Source organism: Corvus hawaiiensis, chromosome 3 (genome assembly GCF_020740725.1).
Source record: "Corvus hawaiiensis isolate bCorHaw1 chromosome 3, bCorHaw1.pri.cur, whole genome shotgun sequence".
Classification (NCBI taxonomy): domain Eukaryota; kingdom Metazoa; phylum Chordata; class Aves; order Passeriformes; family Corvidae; genus Corvus; species Corvus hawaiiensis.
The window spans coordinates 48567833-48588311 of NC_063215.1; the positions used below are offsets into that span (position 1 = coordinate 48567833).

General features: G+C 41.4%; 1 protein-coding gene and 1 long non-coding RNA gene across 3 annotated transcripts in view; one reads left to right on the forward strand and one right to left on the reverse strand.

The window, feature by feature from the left end:
* LAMA4 (laminin subunit alpha 4) overlaps positions 1-20479 on the reverse strand; it is a 102747-nt gene that overhangs the window by 49533 nt on the left and 32735 nt on the right. For both annotated transcript variants that reach the window (XM_048296656.1, XM_048296655.1), the window contains exons 3-9: positions 19973-20097; positions 15868-15948; positions 10536-10750; positions 6518-6613; positions 4499-4650; positions 4246-4356; positions 1549-1660 (exon numbers count right to left, since the gene is read on the reverse strand). In XM_048296656.1, the coding sequence (XP_048152613.1) occupies positions 1549-1660; positions 4246-4356; positions 4499-4650; positions 6518-6613; positions 10536-10750; positions 15868-15948; positions 19973-20097 (892 nt within the window). The remainder of the gene's footprint in view (positions 1-1548; positions 1661-4245; positions 4357-4498; positions 4651-6517; positions 6614-10535; positions 10751-15867; positions 15949-19972; positions 20098-20479) is intronic.
* On the forward strand, positions 10873-19974 carry LOC125322692. The gene is made up of 3 exons (XR_007202160.1): positions 10873-12090; positions 12556-12746; positions 18697-19974. It is a non-coding gene; the product is annotated as an uncharacterized LOC125322692 (long non-coding RNA).

Consider the following 20479-nt stretch of genomic DNA (forward strand, 5'->3'; position numbering starts at 1 on the left):
GGAGATAGATACTATTTCAAGGTTTTGGTCTCAGTTCAAAAAACATTGTTGTATCCCTGCAGCTGAAATTGAGTTTACCCATTCCCAGTGTAATCATTACAAAGTTTACTCACTTCTCACTCCCTGGCCTTGAATACCAATCACCTCCCCTTTTATGCCCTGTGATGTGTGTGCCTTTGGCTAGTGTTTGTCACTACTTTTGTGGATAACCAAAGCTGGCAAAACCAGCACTATTCTTCTGGAAGATTTTTATAAAAAATAGATGTGTAGTTGTGGCACCACTGATCCTTTGGCAGAGAGTCTCTGTATGCCTGCTCTTGCTGGGCTCTGAGCTCATTAGTGAAGCTTTAAAGGCTCATACTGAGCAGTAACTGATCACGACCAGGGCTCCATGGATTTCTTTTTCCTTTTGTTGGCATGTGTGTGTGTGTGCATGTACACCTTCTCTTCAGTAAAGAGTGGATGGCTTTTACAGGGGTGATGCCTCTGTAAAAGAACAATTTTGAACATGGTGGAAATAATTTTCACCTCCTTATTTCCAGCTGCTTTCACTGTCTTTATTCACAGCTATGGATGTTACTTCTTCTATAACAGCTTAACCTGATTGTGCTATTTGTGTGCCAAATTAGATGCATATCTGCCTTATGTGGTTCCTGTCCTGCTCCAAACCAATTAATGGTACAAAATGATGATCCACAGACATCAACCATGATTGTTAGTGACTTAAAAGGAGTCTCATGCTGACTCTTTTACTCAATAATTTTAGAAATAAAATGTGATGGATGGCCAGACCAACAAAGATTTTTTAGCATCCCATGTGTAAAAAGACAGTACAAATGTAACATCCTATGAGTCTGGTCTTAGCCTGCCTCCTTTGTGAGATGGGGCATATTAACCATGTTTCCTGAGATAAAGCAATGGAGCACCTGTGGAGATAAGGATAAGCAAAGATAACAGTTGATATGTAACCGCTCTTCCTTACACAAGTTTCCACATGGCTTGTAATAACTGCCAAGATAGAACTACTGAGGTCTATTAATCAAATATTTCCATTGGAAAAGGGCTATTTAACATCAACTACCAGTCAGCATTTCTGTTCTGGTGCCATACACAGCTTTTGCATACTGTTGACTTTGCTGAAGACTGGGGGAAACCAGTGTGTTCTGCAGCAGAATGGAGGCTTTCCTGCCACAGGTGTACAGGGCACAGGGATGTTTTTGAGTACATTGATTTGGGGTATCATTGCTTTCTGCAGGTACTGTAGAAGAGGCTGCAATTGGTTTAATCTCACTTTTATATTTCGGGATGATAATGGTATGTCATAGATATTCCAGATGAAGATGATTATCTCTGAGTAGGAAATCTTTTTTAAGTGCAGTTGTGCTTGAGAAGGTGTTCACTGTTGCCATAAATTACATGCTGCCCTATATATCAAAAGATTTTCCTTTGATTTATAGGACAGTAAAAATTCTTGATGATCCATTAATACATGAAGGTTTCATTAATACATTCTTGACACTGAGATGAACCAGAAATGAATCTATTTACCTTCAATGTTATCTCTTATATTATTGAGCTGCTGCACAAGCTGAGAAGCACGGTTGTTGATCTCCGTGGTTTCCTTCTGTACCAGTTGGCCTTTGCTGGATGCTTCATTCCCCTATGAATAAACCATGAGAGGTAAACATTAGATTTCTTTTCAGATGTGAGGATGAGCAGTATAAACACACACTTTGCTTTCTCCTGATGAGCACGTGAAAATCCTTTTTATCATATAAAGTGGTATTTAAAGGTGCTGAAAGTAAAGATCTGTCTTGTCGGTGTTTTCAGAATTGCAGAGTGAGAGATTAAAATCTGTCCCATATTTATCCATCATCTCCTGCAATCAAATTTTCATAAATTATCTACAGTTGTACATTCAGTGGGGCTGGCTCGTTTTGCTGGGTATGGCATTTCCTGAGGAAGCAAATAGAGTAAAGCAAAAGGTGTCAAGCTCCCAAGCATTTTCAGATCTGTGTCGCCCTCAAATGAGGTCCCCAGCTCTGCAACTTGTTAAAAATAGGAAAAAGCTCAAGGCTTGAAAATACTCTGAAAAGCACAGACACAGTCCTGTACTACATTGTGTTGGAGGCTGCACTCTGCATTGTGTTCCCTTACTTAGAGTTTGTGGAAGCCCCAGGTGGCATTTGAAGGCAGGGCCAGGGTGGGTAGCACCACTAAAAGGGATGGGCATACTGGTAGAACAAATGTAAGGGTTAGTAGAGTGATAAACCAAGTGTAAGAGTTAGTAGAAAGGTTTCTTGTTCCCATCTTCCAAATATTCAGGATCAAGCTACATGCTGTTTTACTCAAAACTCACCCCATGCAGATGTGGGGAGTTACAGGTAGTTACAGGAATTATATTTAGCAGGAAGATTTGCCTACAGTTGGTACACTCACCCTGCCTTTGTGGTTTAGATCAGAATCTGCACCTCTGAGATGTGGGGATGTGCACATAAAATGCTCTGAACAGAAAATGCTGCATGTCTCCGCAAAAACCACTCAAGGCCCTGGCACCCATTTTCCATAAATGTGCCTTGAAATAGCAAAGAGCTCAATATATTCAGAGTTATTATTGTGGTCTTCCACTGTCAGAGTCTGGGGTCATTATTTCCCTGCCTTTAGAAGCAACCACAAGTATTGATGTGGAACTAGCATTAGAAGTAGCCAGGAAGAAAAGACCAGAGGAAACGCTGAATTTATTTGTTCGGGGACAGTGAAATTGAGGAATGAGGTAAGAAATCCTCAGATAGTACTGCAAATGAAATGTTATTATCCAAACTCACTAAATATTCATAGAAAACCTAATGCCTTAATCGGCCTGCCCACCAACTACAGAGAGGGACACTGAGGCGTGTGAGCTCTGACAGATATCCACAGGTACGGAGCTGTGTGTGCGCGCTGATTTAATACAAGTTCTCTTGAATGCAGGCATAGTCTGTATAATTCTTGCATGCCCTTTCTGCTAAGTAAGTGTTGATTAAAAACACACAAACATAAATTTTCTCTTCCACTTTCCTTTGTGTTGCTTTTTTTGCCCCCTACTTGCTCCTGTATTTGAGTTTTAGTTTAAGGTATAATTTAAATTTGTCTTGTGAAGGAATTGGTAAAGTGAATATAAGGTCTGGCATTTTGTAATAAGCATGAAATATTATCTAGTTCGATGACAGCTGTGCCTATCTTTGGTAATAGCATAGAACGATGTATTTTACTGGTATATGTATATTGTAGCAACAGAAAGATGTTTAATATTATCTTTTTGAAATAGAGGATAAGCAATTTTGAACCCTATTTCTTCTCTTAACATGTATCATAGCAGTATTCTAGGGTGCAATGAAAGTGTTGTGGGAGCTGAGAGCTGATAACCTTAATTTTATAGCCTGGTGTTTGGATGGGGATGCAACATTTATGATTACAATTGTGTTAAAAATATCTGATATCTAAATATCTGATCCAGCTCCCATCTCTGTGGGTACATGAAAAACCTTTTAAACTGGCAGTTTTGAAATATATTTTGAAATGTCTAATTGGGATTAATTTAATTTTAGGAGAGCATACATATAAAATAGAGATAGTAAAAATGCTCCTAAAGTCAATATGCATTAGTTTAGTGTTGCTTACTTCACTTAATTAGAAATCAAAATGTGAATGAGAAAGGCAGTGTGTCTATCCCAGATCAAACAATTGTGTAGGGGGTAGGTGGGAACTCAGATCCTGAGGGGAAGCTTTTTGTGACTGGTGACAAACCTCCAACCACACTGTACATACTTTTTAGCTCCTTCCTTTTCTGTGAAGAAGACATGATAAGTCATTCATGCTTTTAATTCAGATTTAAAGTAGAAAGTTAAAAAATACAAATAGAGAGTTCTTCCAGCTGTCAGGGCACACCCACTCTTGTTTGGTGAACTTAGAGAGTCAGACTAGATGTTAAGAAATGTTTTTTATGAAGAGGGGTCAAACACTGGAATGGGTTTCCTAGAGAGGTGATTGATGCCCAATATCAGTCAGAGTTTAAGAGGCATTTGAACAATGTCCTTAATAACATGCTTTAACTGTTGGTCAGCCCTGAATTGCTCAGACAGCTGGACCAGATGATCATTTTAGGTCCCTTCCAACTGGAATTATTCTATACTTGCCTCTTATGCCAACAGGTGAATATGACAAAGTGCAAACCCTCAGAGCTTTGGCAGAAGGCTGTAAACAAACCTGTTCATCAAGTGTTTCTGCTTCTCTGAGGAGATCATTCATCTCATCTGCAGCATCATCAACCTGGATGGTCCAAAGTACAGCATGGTTCTTTTTTTTGGACATTGCCTCCTGTGTGTGGGGAAAAACAAGTCAAGCATCTGAAAACAAACTCCTTCTCTAGTGAGGGCAGGAATTGAAATTTACAGGAATGGAGTGGAAATTCAAAGATTCAAACTACATGGGAAAACCAAAATGTCATCAATGTTTGTACCTGGAGATGAGTGGTAGTGAAGTTCAGGTCATTCAAACGCCTCTGAGCTGCAACACCTGTAGAAATGCTCAGTAAAGTGGCTTTGCTTTCATCAATAGCCAGAACTGACAATCGGATGTCATCTGTCAAATCCCAAATACATTTATCGCAGCCTGATAAGAAAATAAGAGAGCATAATTTTTTTTGGTGCTTGTGTCAGTTAACAGCAAATATCTTAAATTCATGTAATAGTGCTCTTGTCCCATGATGTTCCCTCTCTTTGTCATTGATGGTTCCTGATGGAACCCATTTTTCTTTCATTCTCCCACTTCCAAGGTCCCACAGTACAGTTATGACATTTCCAGCTGAGCAGCACCAGATGGGACTGCTCAAAGAGGCTGCCACAGGGATTCTGTAATCAGTTGGGAGAGAGGGAGAGGTATATCCTGGCTATTACCTAGGCTCTACGTGTCTGTGGCCCGAAAGACAACAGATGAGGGTTAAAAAAAACCAACTGCATTTTGTCAGAACCCCAAGCTCGGTATCTAAAATTTAGTGGTATGAAAAATAAGGATGTCCAGCACATGGGCTCTTGGCCGGCTACTTGATTACAAGGGCAACTTCTAAAAACACAGTTAATAATGTGCTTGGAAAGTGCTTGTGCTGAACTCTATCCTTACTCCTGCTAGTGATTGCAATGCCACCTGCCACCTTGTTTTTAGTGACACTGGTGCCATCACTAAATGGAAGTGACTTGGGTGAATGTGAAACACAGATTCCTACAGACACTTTTGCTTGATATTTTAGCAGGTCCCAAATGTTTTCCTTCTGGTTTCTCTTCAGGCACATGACCCCTCTTCCTGGGAGTTAGTTTAGAAACCCATGTGTGCTACATGCTCTGCATTATATACGGGTATAAATACACTAACATTTAAAAAATACCTGTGGTACAATAGCTACAACATAGTACTCCTGGAAAGTCCCCAGGCTTCCTATCATTAGAGTATGGGAGACAGTGGGAAAGGAACTGGCTGGTGAATATACGCCAAATTGTCAACAGCAACAATCTGTATGAGATGTTGTGCTGGCTTTGACTGGGGTAGAGTTAATTTTCTGCACAGTTAATTTCAGTGGCTAGTATGTGGCTGTGTTTTGGATTTGTGCTGAACACAGGGTTGATAATGTAGAGATATTTTTTTGTTGCTGAGCAGGGCTTGCACAGAGCCAAGACCCTTTCTGCTTTTTGTACTGCCATGCTGGTGATGAGACTAGGGGTGTGCTGGAAGGTGGGAGGAGACACAGCCAGGACAGGCGACCCCAGCTGGCCAAAGGGATATTCCAGACCATGCGACATCATGCTCAGTAAATACACTGGGGGGAAGAAGGAGGAAGGGGAGGACATTTAGAGTGATGGCATTTGTCTTCCTAAGTAAACATTGTGCGTGGTGGGGTGCTGCTCTGCTGGAGATTGCTGAACACCTGCCTGGCCTTGGGAAGCAGTGAATTAATTCAGTTTTGCTCTGTTTGCAAAAGTGTGTGTGGCTTGTGTGTGCACAAGTTTTCTGGCTTTTACCCTTCTGATTCTCTCCCTGTTCCTGCTGGCGTGAGCGAGCAGCTGCGTGGTACATGGTTGGTGGCTGGGGTTAAACCACAACTAGAGAACCATAAATTATATGCAAGATGTCACAGGTAAAGTTGTGAGGGCAGATTTTAGGGCCAGAATATTGTTTTTCAGGCAGTGTGTCTCAAAGTCTATGGAAGTGGCTTTGGTGAGACTTCCCTACTGCTCTGCAGCTTGTACTGGAACGTGCAGTCCGTGTCACAGAGTTGGAAATATGCCTGTACTCGGACAAGTGTGTGAGAACATGCTTAAGTACTCAGTCAGCAGGACATTGTGTACATTCACACACTTAAGTGCCCTGTGGGACCACGGTCAAACTCCTGAGCCCACTGGAGTACAAAGCTCTTAAGTTAGTATTTGTAAGCTTCTAAATTTAAGAGCAATATTAATTTTTGGTGTTTTCATGATAAAGTTCTTACTGATGGTTGGGCAGTCTGTGTCAGTAGAAACTTCAGGACTGTCTGCGAGGCATTCTCCAGTTTGGCTGTCACACATTCTCCCTCCACAGCTACATGCTGGGGGAAAAGGAAAAGGCATTTGAAAGAAGAATATTAAAAATGTACAACTTCCCCTCCCAAGACTAGTGAAATTATTGTACTTAGGATTGTGCGTGGATATTCAAACCAATATCAAGAACTTCTTGGACTGATTTTCCCTTCAATACATAGAAAAAGGTGTTTTTTACCCTGGTCAAATTTGAATGAATGAAATATGAAGTGGAAAAAAAAATGAGAATACCTCTGCTGAAATTACTTGTTCAAAGCCGGGTTACAAGTAGAGTCAGGGAGGCCAGAGTTGCCCAGAAGGGCTATTGTGCATCAGTGTCTAGAGAGGGTGACATTTCATTCATTACATACATTCATTCATGTATTAAGAAAAGCGGGACAACTAAGGTTAATTATTAGCTACAAATCTCTCCACAGCCCTGTGGAATTTATCAGCACTGTGTCAGCCTGTCACTAAAAAGGCTTTGCAGCTATCAGGGATTGATAGTGGATTCCAGTTGCATCGTCAGCCTGAACATATCAAAAAGTAAATATCTCCTACCACTTACAATGACGAATAAATGACGTTTTACATTTTTTCAAACTTAAGAAAGCAACATTTTTATTGCCAGCTCAAGTGGCTTTTTAAAAAGTCCAGTTTTTAATCTAGCATCTTTAAACCTCTTTCAAAGTTTAATTGGCTTTTTAAAAGATATCATTTTAAAGATTAAAATATTCTTGGAACACTTCAATACAATAACAAAAGCTCAAGCAGAACATAAGAACAGCAGCAATCTGAAATTTATTTTGCTCTTGTGATTCATGGTTTCAGCAGAACCTCATATAACAAAATATTTTACTGCCTTTTTATTGCAGCCTGTTCATTGTTATCTATGAATTGTCCTTGTATTTACATTTCCCATTGCACATTTAAGGATTTGTCAAGTGAAAATTTGTAATACAACTTCAAACACAACATCATGCACTAATGTCAGAATAATTTTGTGTAAGTGGACCAGTGTTAGCAGAACTAATCTGTTTATGTACTAATGTAAGACAGAAATTGGTTATGAATTTTCTGATGCAGTTGGTGTTTTGGCCTTATCACAATCTGTGCCTTCCAGTTTTTGGATCTATGATTATTTTTAATTTGTTATTTCTTTTTTTTTTAAGAAGTGAAAGAAAAGTAGCAGTTGAAAATAGAGATTTCTTTTTACCTGTATCGTGGGGACTAGGCTATCCCCAGGTAGCAAGACTAAAGTTAAAAGCTTAAAATTTTGATGAGATCGGTGTCCAAGAAAATAAAATTGTGTATTCTCATTTAAATGAACACCTGTGAGTTTGTTCCACAAAATCTTACAGCAAATTAATTTCAAAAGCAGTCTGGGCCATTTTTCAACTACTGGTTTAAGAGGTAACACATTTTTAGTAAGGAATTAAGACTTTCAATGTTGCCATGGTTTGCTGGTGGGGAAAGCTTCTAAATTTACCTTTATTTCTGAGGGACATTTGTGGAGATGGAGGACATTGGTGTGTGGCTAAAGGATATGTGGTTAGGAAAAAAAAAATTAAAAGCAGCTGAAGACTACCATTCACAGCTACCCAGGTTTTGTCTTCCGTTCAAAAGAAAAAAAGATTATTTTAGATTGATAGAGCTGTTTGTTCATTTAGTTTTCTTGCCTTTTTTTGTTTTATATACCCTTTGAGGCACTCTGTGGAAACCATGTATGCAGACTGTCTTGATTCTTACACTAGTTTTGTTTCTGTATTTTCAGTTTAAAGAAGATATATGTCTTATTTCAGAATCATTTCTAATTGTTCCACAGAGCCAAACAAAGTATAAGCTTTCCCTGTGAGCTACACAAATAGTTTGAATATCATGGATGTATTGATGTACTGCAATCGACACAGTACTGTCAAGCACAGCACATTGTGGTGCTCAGCAGAAATGAAGATGAAATGAGAAGTGTGTAATTCTCTGAAACATAATACTGCAAAATCAGGATTTGCTAGAGTGAACTCCAAGATTAAATTCACTTCTGAAAAAAGCTGTACCTCTCACAACATATTCAAGTGCCCAAGCACTTTCTATTTTTAGCAAAGATCAAACACTGCAAGGAAATCTGCTAACGAAGAGAATTACCACGCTGATTTGAAATCTGCATAAACAGCCTGTAGAGAGAAGACCTGTGTACCTCCTTAAGGGTGCCAACAAAAAACTGTACTGAGGCGATGAAAGTTTGATTTGAGTTTCGAAACTATACACTCAGAGATGCCTTCCAAAATTGCTTATTGCGTAACCTGCTCAGACACTTGGAATGCCCTGTAACTCTCAGACTTCTGGCAAAGTTACTCTTAGGTGCTTGAAGCTTTTGGCCATGGCCAGGGCTCGATTGCTGCGGTTTGCAAAGTTGAAGTGCTGGGTGTGTTTCTCCTGCCTCATGGAATTCAGGAGCCACAGACTGGGTCCTATCATTCCTTCCTGGAAAACTGCAGTTAAGTCATCTCAGGTGAAGTGAATTAGGCAATGAAGCTCATAAACAAGGTTTCCCTTTTGCAACCTCAAAATCACAGACATGCTGAATTTCATGCATGTCTTGGCTACCTAAATCCAGGCAGGAGGTGAGTTTTGGGGCACGCCATTCCCCGCAGCTGATGTCTTTTTAGCTGGTTTTGGCTTTGGCTTTTGGGATCACTGTGCATGAGCACCATCTCTTCCTGTTCAGCATAAATAGAATTCAAGCACGTGATTTAGCAATGTGAGTTACACCCTGGAGATGGATACTCAAATTCTAGCTGTCACCAGAACATAAAACCAGAAAGGACCAGTAGTGGCATCATATGTGGCCCCCTACAAATGAAAATAGCAGCACAAAGGGCACTTGATAACAGAACATCCTCACAGCCTCCATTCTGTGCACCCCAAAACGCTTTATAATAAGGTAGTAAAAAGCAAAGTCCAAGTGTACTGAGAGTTGCAAGAAGGATCAAGACATTGCTAAGTCCCTGAGGCCTGTAGCTCTGTACCTGTAGGTCCTGGAGCACTTCTGAGGTCCAAGTTGAGTGTATGCTTTGACTGTCTTACCTTTGAGTCAGGCTGAGGTAGGAATGATCTGTCTCCCTCCTTTGTGTTCTGGTCCTTGAGGGACCCCTGCCAAAGAGGCTGTGAGGGAGCCCCAGGACCTTGCTCGGAGCACCTGCATTTTGCCTTTAGCAGTGGCTGTTCCTAAATGCTTTCAAAGAGGATGTAAACTTGTCTCCCAGAGCCAAAGCAAGGAAGAAAGGTATGAGGTCAAAGCCCTGTTTGGATCAAACTACATGTAAATTAGAAGAATAATTATATTAGAGGAGATAAAGCTTTGTGACCCCTCTGTGTAGGTATGTTTTGCTAAGGCGCTCTGGGTAGCACTTTACCAGACCCTGAAAGTACAGTCATCTCTTGTGTGAAAATACAGTAACCAGCATTACACAGGAATTTTAGGAAATGCAGAATATATTACCAGTGTGGAAACTAGCAGAAAGTGAGTGGATATTGGGTTAGGACATGATCCTGTTCCCATAAAACATACTTTCAAGTCTCTAAGCACCATCAGTTTGAATGGTCACAGTGTGGACAACCACAAAGGTGAAGACTCTGCCCAAAGAACTCTTAGGGACCCTTATTTAAAACAAGATTCAGGAGAACACAACAGTGCTTACATTAAACCTGCCCAGGTACTGGAGATGTTGGACTCTGGGGTCTGAGACTTGCTCATGGGACATGGAAAGAGATATTTCCCTGGTGCCTGGGATGATTCAACTGAACAGTCATCCAAATTATCCCATCACCTGCCTCCCAGAGCCACAGGTGTCTGACAACTGGTTCAGGCATCTCTAATTTCTGTGAGATCATCCACAGACCGCGCTGTGCTGCCTGTTGCTCAGCTCTGCTTTACAAAGCTGTAGAGAATACCTGTGCAGTTTTTAGCTAATCTGGCGTCCCCATAGTAGCCCGGAGCACATCGTTCGCACTTGAAGCCGCTGGTGTGGTGCAGGCAGTTGCGGCACTGGCCGGTCACTTCATCACAGTCTTCAAAAATCAGATTTGGGTCTGAGTTGCCATTGCAGTCACATTTTTTACAAGTGCTTCCAATTAGCAAAGGGTTCCCATAGTAACCAGGGGCGCACCTGAAAGGAAGAGCAACACAGGCAATGACGAGCAATGACATTCCAATCTGCAACACCTTTTTTTCTCTGACCTTATTTATGTTACCAGGAATTGATCACTGTCTGCAGCTTCTAATGGACAGAAGGCTAATTAGGAGCTTTACTCCTACTGAGGCTATTTTGTGCTCTAATCTCAATCTGTACCGTTATATATTTTTCCCTTCTTGAACACCCCTGCTATCTCAAGCACACCAGTCTGCATTAATTTATTTTTTGTGCGTGTCTTTAGCAGTGAAATAATTTGCTCCCTATTGTTTTAAAATCTGTGACAGAATTACTTTGGCAGCAAGGCAGCTCTACAGTGTTTATTTTGGTCTCTTTCAGCTCTGTATCTCACCAACTATATTGTGTTATATAGGAAACTGGGGTAAGAGACTGCATTTCAGGATCCTGAAACTCAGAGGAAGTCCAGGCCTTATTTCTATTATAAATGTACATAAAAAGTACTGACCAGGAAAGGTTTATAGAAATACTTCTGTGGTGAGGTATTGGGGTGGTTTCTGGTTTTTGCAAATAGAATAGGGCCTGAACCAGACTCTGTTTTTCAGATCTATTTGATGTTAGCCTGTTGGATGAGGGTAAAAGGCTGAGAGTGGTCACCTGGAAGGGAGGATTCCTCTCTTGGTTTGCATCAGGAGAGAGGGAGGTGGGTACCAAGCACCACAGCGAAGGCCTGAAATGGGTCCACATTTCTTATCATGTCTTGTCATTTCTGGGAAGCATTTCAGCTGAGAACTTTCTACATCTTACATTGAGAGAGATGTTGATACTATAGTGGTTTTTCAGAGTACAGACACACTGGTGATGTGTAACATTCCTGGCTGATCAGTGGCCCTAAGCTAAGAGGTAGTAATAGATTTGGTTATTTGGAAAGAAAGTGTCTCAGTTAAAGATGTTTCTGCTGATATCAGGGAATGTGCTTAATCCTACAAGCAAGGGGAGCTTTTGCAAAACAACCATTAAGACAAGGAGATTTGGTACTGGGGTGGGCATGGAGCGCTAATGAGGGTGAATCCTTGAACGAGGGATTTTCTGGAGGAGTTGGCATCTGGAGCAGCAAGGAGCAGTGTCTGATGGACTGGAGGGATCACCTGGTAGGACAGGGGCAACCCACACTGTTCACGGCGTCACTGTGTGGTGGCAGGAGGGCCCATGAAGCAGAAGCCTGGAGCACAGAGATCAGGGGACTCATACCCCAAAACTGGAAATGAAGAATTCCTGCCAGCAGGGGAATAACTAGCTGGTGTAACAATTGCTGGCTGAAGGAATTGGAGGATTGAATAGTTGCTGCGATGATTTAGGTAAGGAGTATTTATTATAGTTCATTCTGGTTTATCACCATGTTGTCCTTGTCTCCCATCCAAGTCCTGTTTAAGATGCTGTTTTTTATGTCTGTTGTTGGTAAGCAGGGAGGGTGAGCATTCAGGCAGTTCAGATTAATTTTCCCAGATTCTATCTGGATACATAAACCATGGTCTGTTGTCTTCTACAATCTGAACACAGACAAATCCAGGTTCTGCCATGTCTGAGCCATGAAAATGTAGGGGATCTGATAAAAGCTTTGAGTTTTGATCTGTTCCTACATTTTCTGTTTTATATATTTTTTTCATACAGAGAGTAATTTCCTCAACAGTGCTTTGTTCATGTTCCAGTCCTGAATCCTCACAGTAGAAACACATAAAATTTTAAGCATCTTAATATAAACCACTTGGCTGCCTCAAATACTGCTTTTGTCAATGACAAACACTCTTTTTGTCTCTTTGCAGCACTGCCAGAGTCTTTGGTGCAGATTTTATCATTTGAGTGACCCAGATGTAAAGAATTAAAGTGTGACCGGGAGTTCTGTGCACCCCTTGAAGATCTGTGAATGCAACACTGAATGCATTTATGTCATTTATGATTATGATTTGGTGGAATCATTCCCCATTCCCATGGGAGTTAGAGCAGGCAGTGATGGGTAAAGCTACTTTTCAGTCATGCCAGAAGTCTTGCTGTGGTTTTCTAAGATTTCAGTTTATTGTTTTTCTGTAGTGAGGTATTTTCCAAATGATCATCTAATGTGGCCACCAAGTTCACAGAGGCCACGGAGTAGGGCTGGGGTCAGACCAGCCTTTTGCTCACTGTTGCCCACATCTACCAACAACAGCGTGCTACCCCCACCAGGCCTGCAATGTCTGTCCTGTCTCATCAGGACAAGGCCACTTCTTTCCCTTCTTTTCTGAAATATACTGTTCAGTTCACTTGCCAGGAATGTAGAGGACATTTCCTCGCACCCCCACAGGTATTTTGTAAGTGCTGCTTTTTATGGCCATCTGAGGCACGAGAACAGGTTGCCCAGAGAAGCCGTGGATGCCTCATCCCTGAAAGTGTTCAAGGCCAGGCTGGGTGGAGCTCTGAGCAACCTGGTCTAGTGGAAGGTGTCCCTGCCATGGCAGGGGCTTGGAACCAGATAATCTTTAAGGTCCCTCCCAACCCAAACTATTCAATGACTCCATGACTCACTTTTATTAGCCATAACTTCTCATCTGGAGCAGCTGTTTAAAGCAAAAAGAAACTTTTGGAGCTGAAAATAAATGTGTTACCTTCACTTTCCCCTTCCCTTTGCCTCTCAGTGTATCTCATAGTGCTGAGGCACTTAACTTGTTTTGAATACTGGATAGAATGTGAGAAGAGCAGAGGCCACTGGCTGGAAATATACTGCTCCATCTCTGCACTTTATGGCCTGAAAAAGTTAAGAGGTCTGCAGTAAATGTCTTTTCCTATATTGTATCAATAAATGACCCTTTTTGGCTAAAAAGGAATATTTCCTCTCCCATAATAAAACTGCAAAGTTATCTTTATTTCGTTTTGCAGCCCTAGTGGCTTCCTGTAACTATCAGTGAGTAAGAAATTCCTCTTAACTTCCTCTTCTCTGGCAATGCCAAAAGAACCTTTTCCATCTATTTGCTTTGGACACTAAAGTGTCATTTGTTCGGTTATCTTTTTTTAACAGTTATGCATTAACAAAACCTGGATTTCATCAGTTACCACCCTGATGCTTTACTCCTGAAGTCCAGGAGAAAAACGATTAATTCCTATATTTCACTTTGGGAAGCTGGTTTTCTCAGTTCCTTGCAAGGGCCTCTGTGATTTCACGCCACCTTTTGCTGGCAAACATGAAGTGGATAAGTTTGTGCCAAGCCTCCAGAGCAGCGCAAGAAAGCCTCCTACACAAATGCCAGGGGAAATGGAGCAGATTGCCTCCTGGTGAGCTGCTCTGGAGATCCTACATGCTGCCTGAGGAGCAGTGTCCTGCAGCACACTGCACTGCAGTGCCTGTCACCGAGTGCTGTGGAGTGCTGGAAGGGAGAGCAGGGAGCAGGATGCAGCCTTCCTCTTCCTGTCCCTGGGGACACGAGTTGTTCTTTGGGCTTCGGGAAGGGCCTGGGGCAATGACCCTTCTCTCTCAGGATCCCGTGCCAGCAAGCTGATGGCACAACAGCTGCAGTGGGAGAAGGGAGTGGTGATAGTGCCCAATAGCACAGTGTGCCAAGTAGAGACTCGCTCTTTGGCAAGTGGGCAGGGACAAGCAATTCATCATCCAGCTTTGAAACACTTTTTGACTTTTCTGATACAAATGGGAGTAGGACCAGGAGCCTACCAGAAGGCAAGTCCTGTTTGTCACTGCTTGCAGCTTACCCCAGCAATTAGCCGAAGTTTTACTGTGGTGATGAGGACAGGCTGATTTCTTTCTGTAGCTTTTTCTGCACAGCTTTGCCTTCCTTGAGACAGATGCACTGTGTCAGGCTGGGTAGTGGCCATTAGAAAACAAAGCCGATGCTATCTTCTGCTGTTTCTATGCTGCTGCTACCCATTTCTTGGGATTTGTGTTGCTTGTAGTCTGGGTTGACATTTTGATAACCATTAAGAAACCTCAACGACCTTTTAATTGTCTGCATTATCCTTTGTGTATAAACCTGACATTTTGAAAGAACAAAATAATACAGTCATGGGCCTGTAAACAAGGGTGGGTTTTTATTTTTGTGCCATCTGCTTTCACTGTTGCTGTCATCATTTTAGTGATGTGGAGGTAATTGATGTTTTTGCATCATCTGTAAGGGGAAAAGCCTTTACTCATTGTTCATCTTACCTTTTCATATTGATTTCTCTTTGCATCTTAAGCATCCTTTTTTTCCCTTCTCTGACTGTTACATTAAGTATCATTTGAATTCAAGGCTTGCCCATTAATGACAGTTGACTAAAGACTTAAACACTTCAGGGGCTTTAAGGGAAAACAAAAGGAGATGTTCAGGAAGCTGTTGTCTGAGCCATCCCATATCCCTCAGTCTTTGTGTGAGAGGTTTTTAATTTATTGGCTGTTCAAGAACAATTTTTGAATTATAATCAGGTCCCTGACATTCATTGAAACATAATCCATATGTGTTCATAACAAGTAAGACAGCATCTTACAGCACATGAAGTTATATTTCTGCTGTATAGTTCCATTTATTTGTATCCTTTGTTATTCAGAGAATATTTACTGGAAATTCTTTATGGACATAAGGGAAAGTTGAAAAGCAACACTGGCCTATGGTTGTTTGCCTGACTTTATTGAATTATGCCTGTGAAGTGTATTTAAAATGTAACTAAAAAAAAGCTGCATCTGCTTTAAGAATTTGACTTGATAGTGGATTTTCTCCTTTGCTTTTGTAAAAGTTATTTGGTAGAAACCTGCTACATATTTTAGAGGGGTGAATTGCAAGAGGCATTGACATGGTGGATATTTTTCACTTCAGCTGTTGTTTCTGATTTGCATTTTATAGTATTAAATTGCATTCCTTTTAGGAAGATCGCCACATGAAGGTAGACAAAGTGCAAGAACTAGATCAAAATACATCATATGTAAATGTCTGTCATATGCTGACGTGCACAGCAAATTTTAGTGCTTTTCAAGTAGGAACTGAATGAGATCATTCAACAGACATGATTCTACCTGATGAAAACAATGCATAAGATTTCTGCCCAATATGGGAAGATTCTCTGAAAAAATTCTGGACTTCTGTATTGCTGACCAACAAGTCATCCTATGAGTTTCTTACCTTTCACAGTTGGGTCCTGCATAGTTTTCCTTGCAGACACAACGCACACTTCCACTTTTTCTGTAACAGGAGACTGCAAAGCTGGAATTTTATTAGGATGAATAGTTAGAATACCAGGCAATGACAAACACTTGGGAATGTTTCTTTGTTACAGTATGGACATTTGTTGTCAATGTGAACTCTGGCTCTTGGTTATTCATAGCTGAATAGGTGTTAAGCTATTTGTGTAATTTACATTATACCCCTTCTTTAGTCTTTAGTTTAGGAAGCACTAATTAGTGTATAGCACTATGGAGCCATATAAATACAGATGTATATGTATGAAAGTTCTTGTCTTGCAGTGCAGATCAGACACATCTGCAGGTTTTGATACACACACTTTAGCTAAGGAGCTTAAGATAAATATGTGTGTCACGTGAACCTAATTCCTTCCTGTCTATTATCCCAAGGGGTAAAATATTGTTTGTGAAGGACACTGCAATGAGCACTTCAGGAACTGAGATTCTGGAATGGATGCAGCAGTTTCCTATGCAAGTCCTATAGTTTTCCTCAATTCCAATCTTGAAGTTCTTAGTGGTGAAAACTGACCTCAGTAATGCTGTCCTCATTCACAGTAACTGAGGCTGCTCTACCATCTTTTCCAAGTAAGCTGGAAAGAGTCTGTGGCCTCTTCTGAGACCAACATGCCAAGTATGCTGACTGCAGTAATGGCTTGGGCTGTAATTTCTACTGCCATGATTCTAAATCATGGATTCCTTTGTTTTCTTATGTTTTCAGGATTTAACAAATGTTTTACTAAATATGAGACCCAAGGAACAGCAGTGGCCAGATGTGGAAATTGCAAATTTTATATGCATTTCAAACACAGTGATGGACATGGCTTAAATACATTTGCAGGAAGAAAGAGATATGGTCTAAGATGTTTCTAGTTCGTTTGCAACATGTGTGAATAAATTTCTGCCAGCACTAGAATGCAACCAGAGTAGAGAGTGGCAGCAGTTTCCAGCTGCAGGCCCTTGGTTGCTAAAACACAGCTCCTGAGTTGTACGGTGCTGAACAGCTGTGGCTGGGTTGCATCCATTTCACACAGGCCAAAAGACTCAGAGCAATGGGAAAGTGCAGGATCCATGCTTGTTCCAGGAACAAACAACATTGAAAGGTGACGAGAATTCCCGCATAATTTCAGTTCCTGCCAGCATTTCTCAATTGGTTGGACAACCAGAGACAAAAAAAGCTGTCTGGATATTTGCTGTTTCAAAACATTTCATATAACCAGAGAGAACATAAAATGAGATTCTTCTCACAGAATTTACAAATTAACTTCTGTGTGACTTTTACAAGAACATGTTGAGAAAGTCATAATAGTTTGGCAGGCTTCCTCTTCTTTCACAAAGTGTAATTCCTTCACGTAGTTGCAAAAACCGCATTGTGGATTTAAGTTATAAAGTAAGACTAAAATCTTCCTCATGTTTTATACTTTTTGTGAACTTCTAGGGGGAAAAAAAGGCTTTATAATTCCCTTGGGTTTGAAAAGAAACAACATCTGCTGGACTGTGAAACAACCTCCATCCTCCTTTTTTTTTTATTCCAAAGAGATGACATTATACTTTATGTGTAATGTCCAAAAGTTACTCCACAAGTTCCCAGGATAGAAGATAGGAAGATAGTCTGCTAAGAAAATCTAGAGACACTGCTGAATTCCTGGAAAAAATATCTATCTGATGAGTCTGTCTGTTCACAGATTTGGTATTCTATTTCCAAAGTAAGACAGAGTACAAAACAACATCCTTTGGATGTTCTTTTTTAAAGCCATTTAATGCTTCTCTGCTTCTGGTAGAGTTATTATTTTGCCTTACTCTTTATATGTAGTAGGATTAATGCAGGAAAATTGAAAAAAACCCCCAACTAATAAAGACCATTTTTTCTTTGAATTTAGTTAAGCTTTAGTAAAGCTTAATGTTGCTCAATTATTTTTTGCCTGTTCCAGCCCCAGCTGAAGACTGTTTCTGTGGTCAGGTCTCTCTCATGCAAGAAGCTGAACAGGCAATTTCTGCATGTTATTTAAATAGTGGTATGAGGCAAATTGGGATGGAATGTTCCTTTAATTATTACCTTCAGGACTTTTCTGATGGAAAACCAAAGAAGTGAAGTGGATTTTTACTGAGATATTTTCAAAGGGGGGACAACGTCATAGAACATAGAATATCCTGAGATGGAAGGGTCCCCTGAGGCTCATCAAGTCCAAGCCATGTATTGCTGCTAATGTTGAGGCATTTGCATTCAGGCTCCTTGCAACTTTTTTTCTCCCTTCCCAATCCTATGCTGCTGAGTTTTGGGTTTGGGATTTCCTTCTCTCTAGTGGTCTGGAATAGCAGAGACATAATGTCCCTAGGTAAGGAGTATGTTGAAACAGGGCCTCTGCTTCCATCTCCCATAGCACTGGCAGAGAAAGGCTGTAGCCCAAGTCCCTGCAGGTCCCACTGCACTGAGCCGTGCTCAGTGGCCTGGTGGACCAGCCAGCTCCCAGCTCTCAGGGAGCACTGCTGCAGAGCTTGTTGGGCTGCAGGATGAGGCAGGGTCTGGGTGAATGCAGACCCAGTCACACTGTGTCAAATCGAGCTGTAGGGAGCACAGACCAGACCTTGCCTGACCGACCTTGCTTGGCAGAGCTTGAGGCTCATGCACTAGTGCCTCAGGCATGTGCAGCCCAGGCTGTGGCTCAGAGAACAGCTTCTTACACCAAAGTGGCTGCTTTGTGCCCAACAGGTTAAAAAACCAGTTTGCTAAGGAAAAAAACCCCTCCTGATTGTTGTATTTCTACTTTTTCAGGCATCACAGCTGCTACTGAAACTGGAAGAAATAGTCTGCTTCATCTGAGAGCTTGCTCACTCCTAAGCCTTTCTACATGTGAGCAAAACCAGGTTCTTCCGCTGTTTCTGAAGGATTTTCTCTGTAATCCAGGCAAAGCTGAAGCTTTTCAACAATAGCTGTTCTTCACCCCATGGCCCTTCTCACATGTCTGCAGCTCACTGCAAAAGCCAAGAAGGAATATGTGGGAATTTGTCCAGGGTGATTTTGTTCCTTTGCCAGTTTGAGCCCTGAGCAGATGAGCAAAACACAGCTCATTCCACCTTAAGGTTGTGTGAGTAATCCTATAGCAACAGCAAACAAATACAGTAGGGACAAAATTCCCTTTGCTGTGAAGTCCTGCTGAAAGCAGAATGGGAAACAACACGAGAGGAATATCTAGCTCCCTGAAAAACAGCTTCAGCCTGTTGGCAACTACTTACTATCATCTGCCTGTGGTGGGATTTGCATAGATACCTCTCTCCCAGAGCATGAATCTGAGCGAGAGGGAGTTGATAATTTCTTTCAGCTGCATTACTGACATGCCACTAATTGTTTCTAATGGCTGGTTGTGGCTTGTATTTTTGTGTTTTCTTTGTTTTTTCTTGTTTTTTCTTTTTTTTCTGAAGGCACAAGGCACACAACATTTGGAGTTCCCTGACTTGGTCTGGGTTTTCTGTCAGGCTTCAGACTTTCTTACCCAAAAATACCTGGGCATCAGCTGAAAGGGCACTGTACCTGTAACAGGGTCCTCCAACAATTTCCTTTGAACTGTTACTGTGCTAACCAGATCCAGCTGCTGTACACTCAGGGGACTGCAAAGCCATGCTTTTTTTGTCTTTGGGTTTACCCTTCAGGTGACATGGATTGAACTTTCTGTCTGTCTTTTTTTCCTCTCTGTCTCAGCCATGTAAATCTCTCATGCCACCTTTCTTGAGAATTGTACTGTAACGGATTTTTAAAAGCAATCAGATAACTGAATAATCTCTTCTACATAAAAGAATGAACTTGAACTAGCTCATTCTCCTCCCTCTTGGTAAGAATTGGTATGAGCATTTAAAGATATTTTACACATTCTAAATGTGAAATGATGTTTCCTGTGATTATAAACATGAGCAGCTGGTAGTCTTCTTATTTTCCCCTGTGTTTTTCGAGGGCAGCAGCCTTTGTCTCCTGCATTCAGGAAGGGATGCTGACCCCACCTTGGAGAGGGCCAAAGCCAACCCAAATCAAAGAGAAGCAAAGACTCTTTACATACTTGGCAAGTGCTGGCAGGGGACAGGGGCAGGGCTGGCAGAAGGTGGGCACTCCTCTGACAACATCACCAATGAAGCCATCCAGACACTGCTCGCAGTGCTGTCCTGTTGTGTTTCTCTGGCAGTCCTGCAGTGGAAAGAGACAGAATGGTGAAAGTTAAATGGAGGTGCTGCCTGATTCAGAAAGACATCACTTAGCTGAAGACCTGGCCAAGAAGAAGAATGGCCAAGATCACCCTTGACCTTTGTCTTGGGGGGTCTTGATGTATTCCCTATGCCCAGAAATTAGTTTTATGCCTTTCTATGCTTTTAAACTGAGCCTGAGCAGAGAGAGAGAAAACTGAGCAAGCTTCTCAAAGCTGTGCTTTTCAAGGACAGAGACAGAGATAACACACTCTCATTCTCTGCATTTTCTTTTCCTTCTGCTGCTGCTGGGCTGTGGGGAGAGGAGGAGAGAGGCACTCTGCTTGCTTGTTCAGCAGTTTTTCATTTTTTTTTTCCTCCAGAGA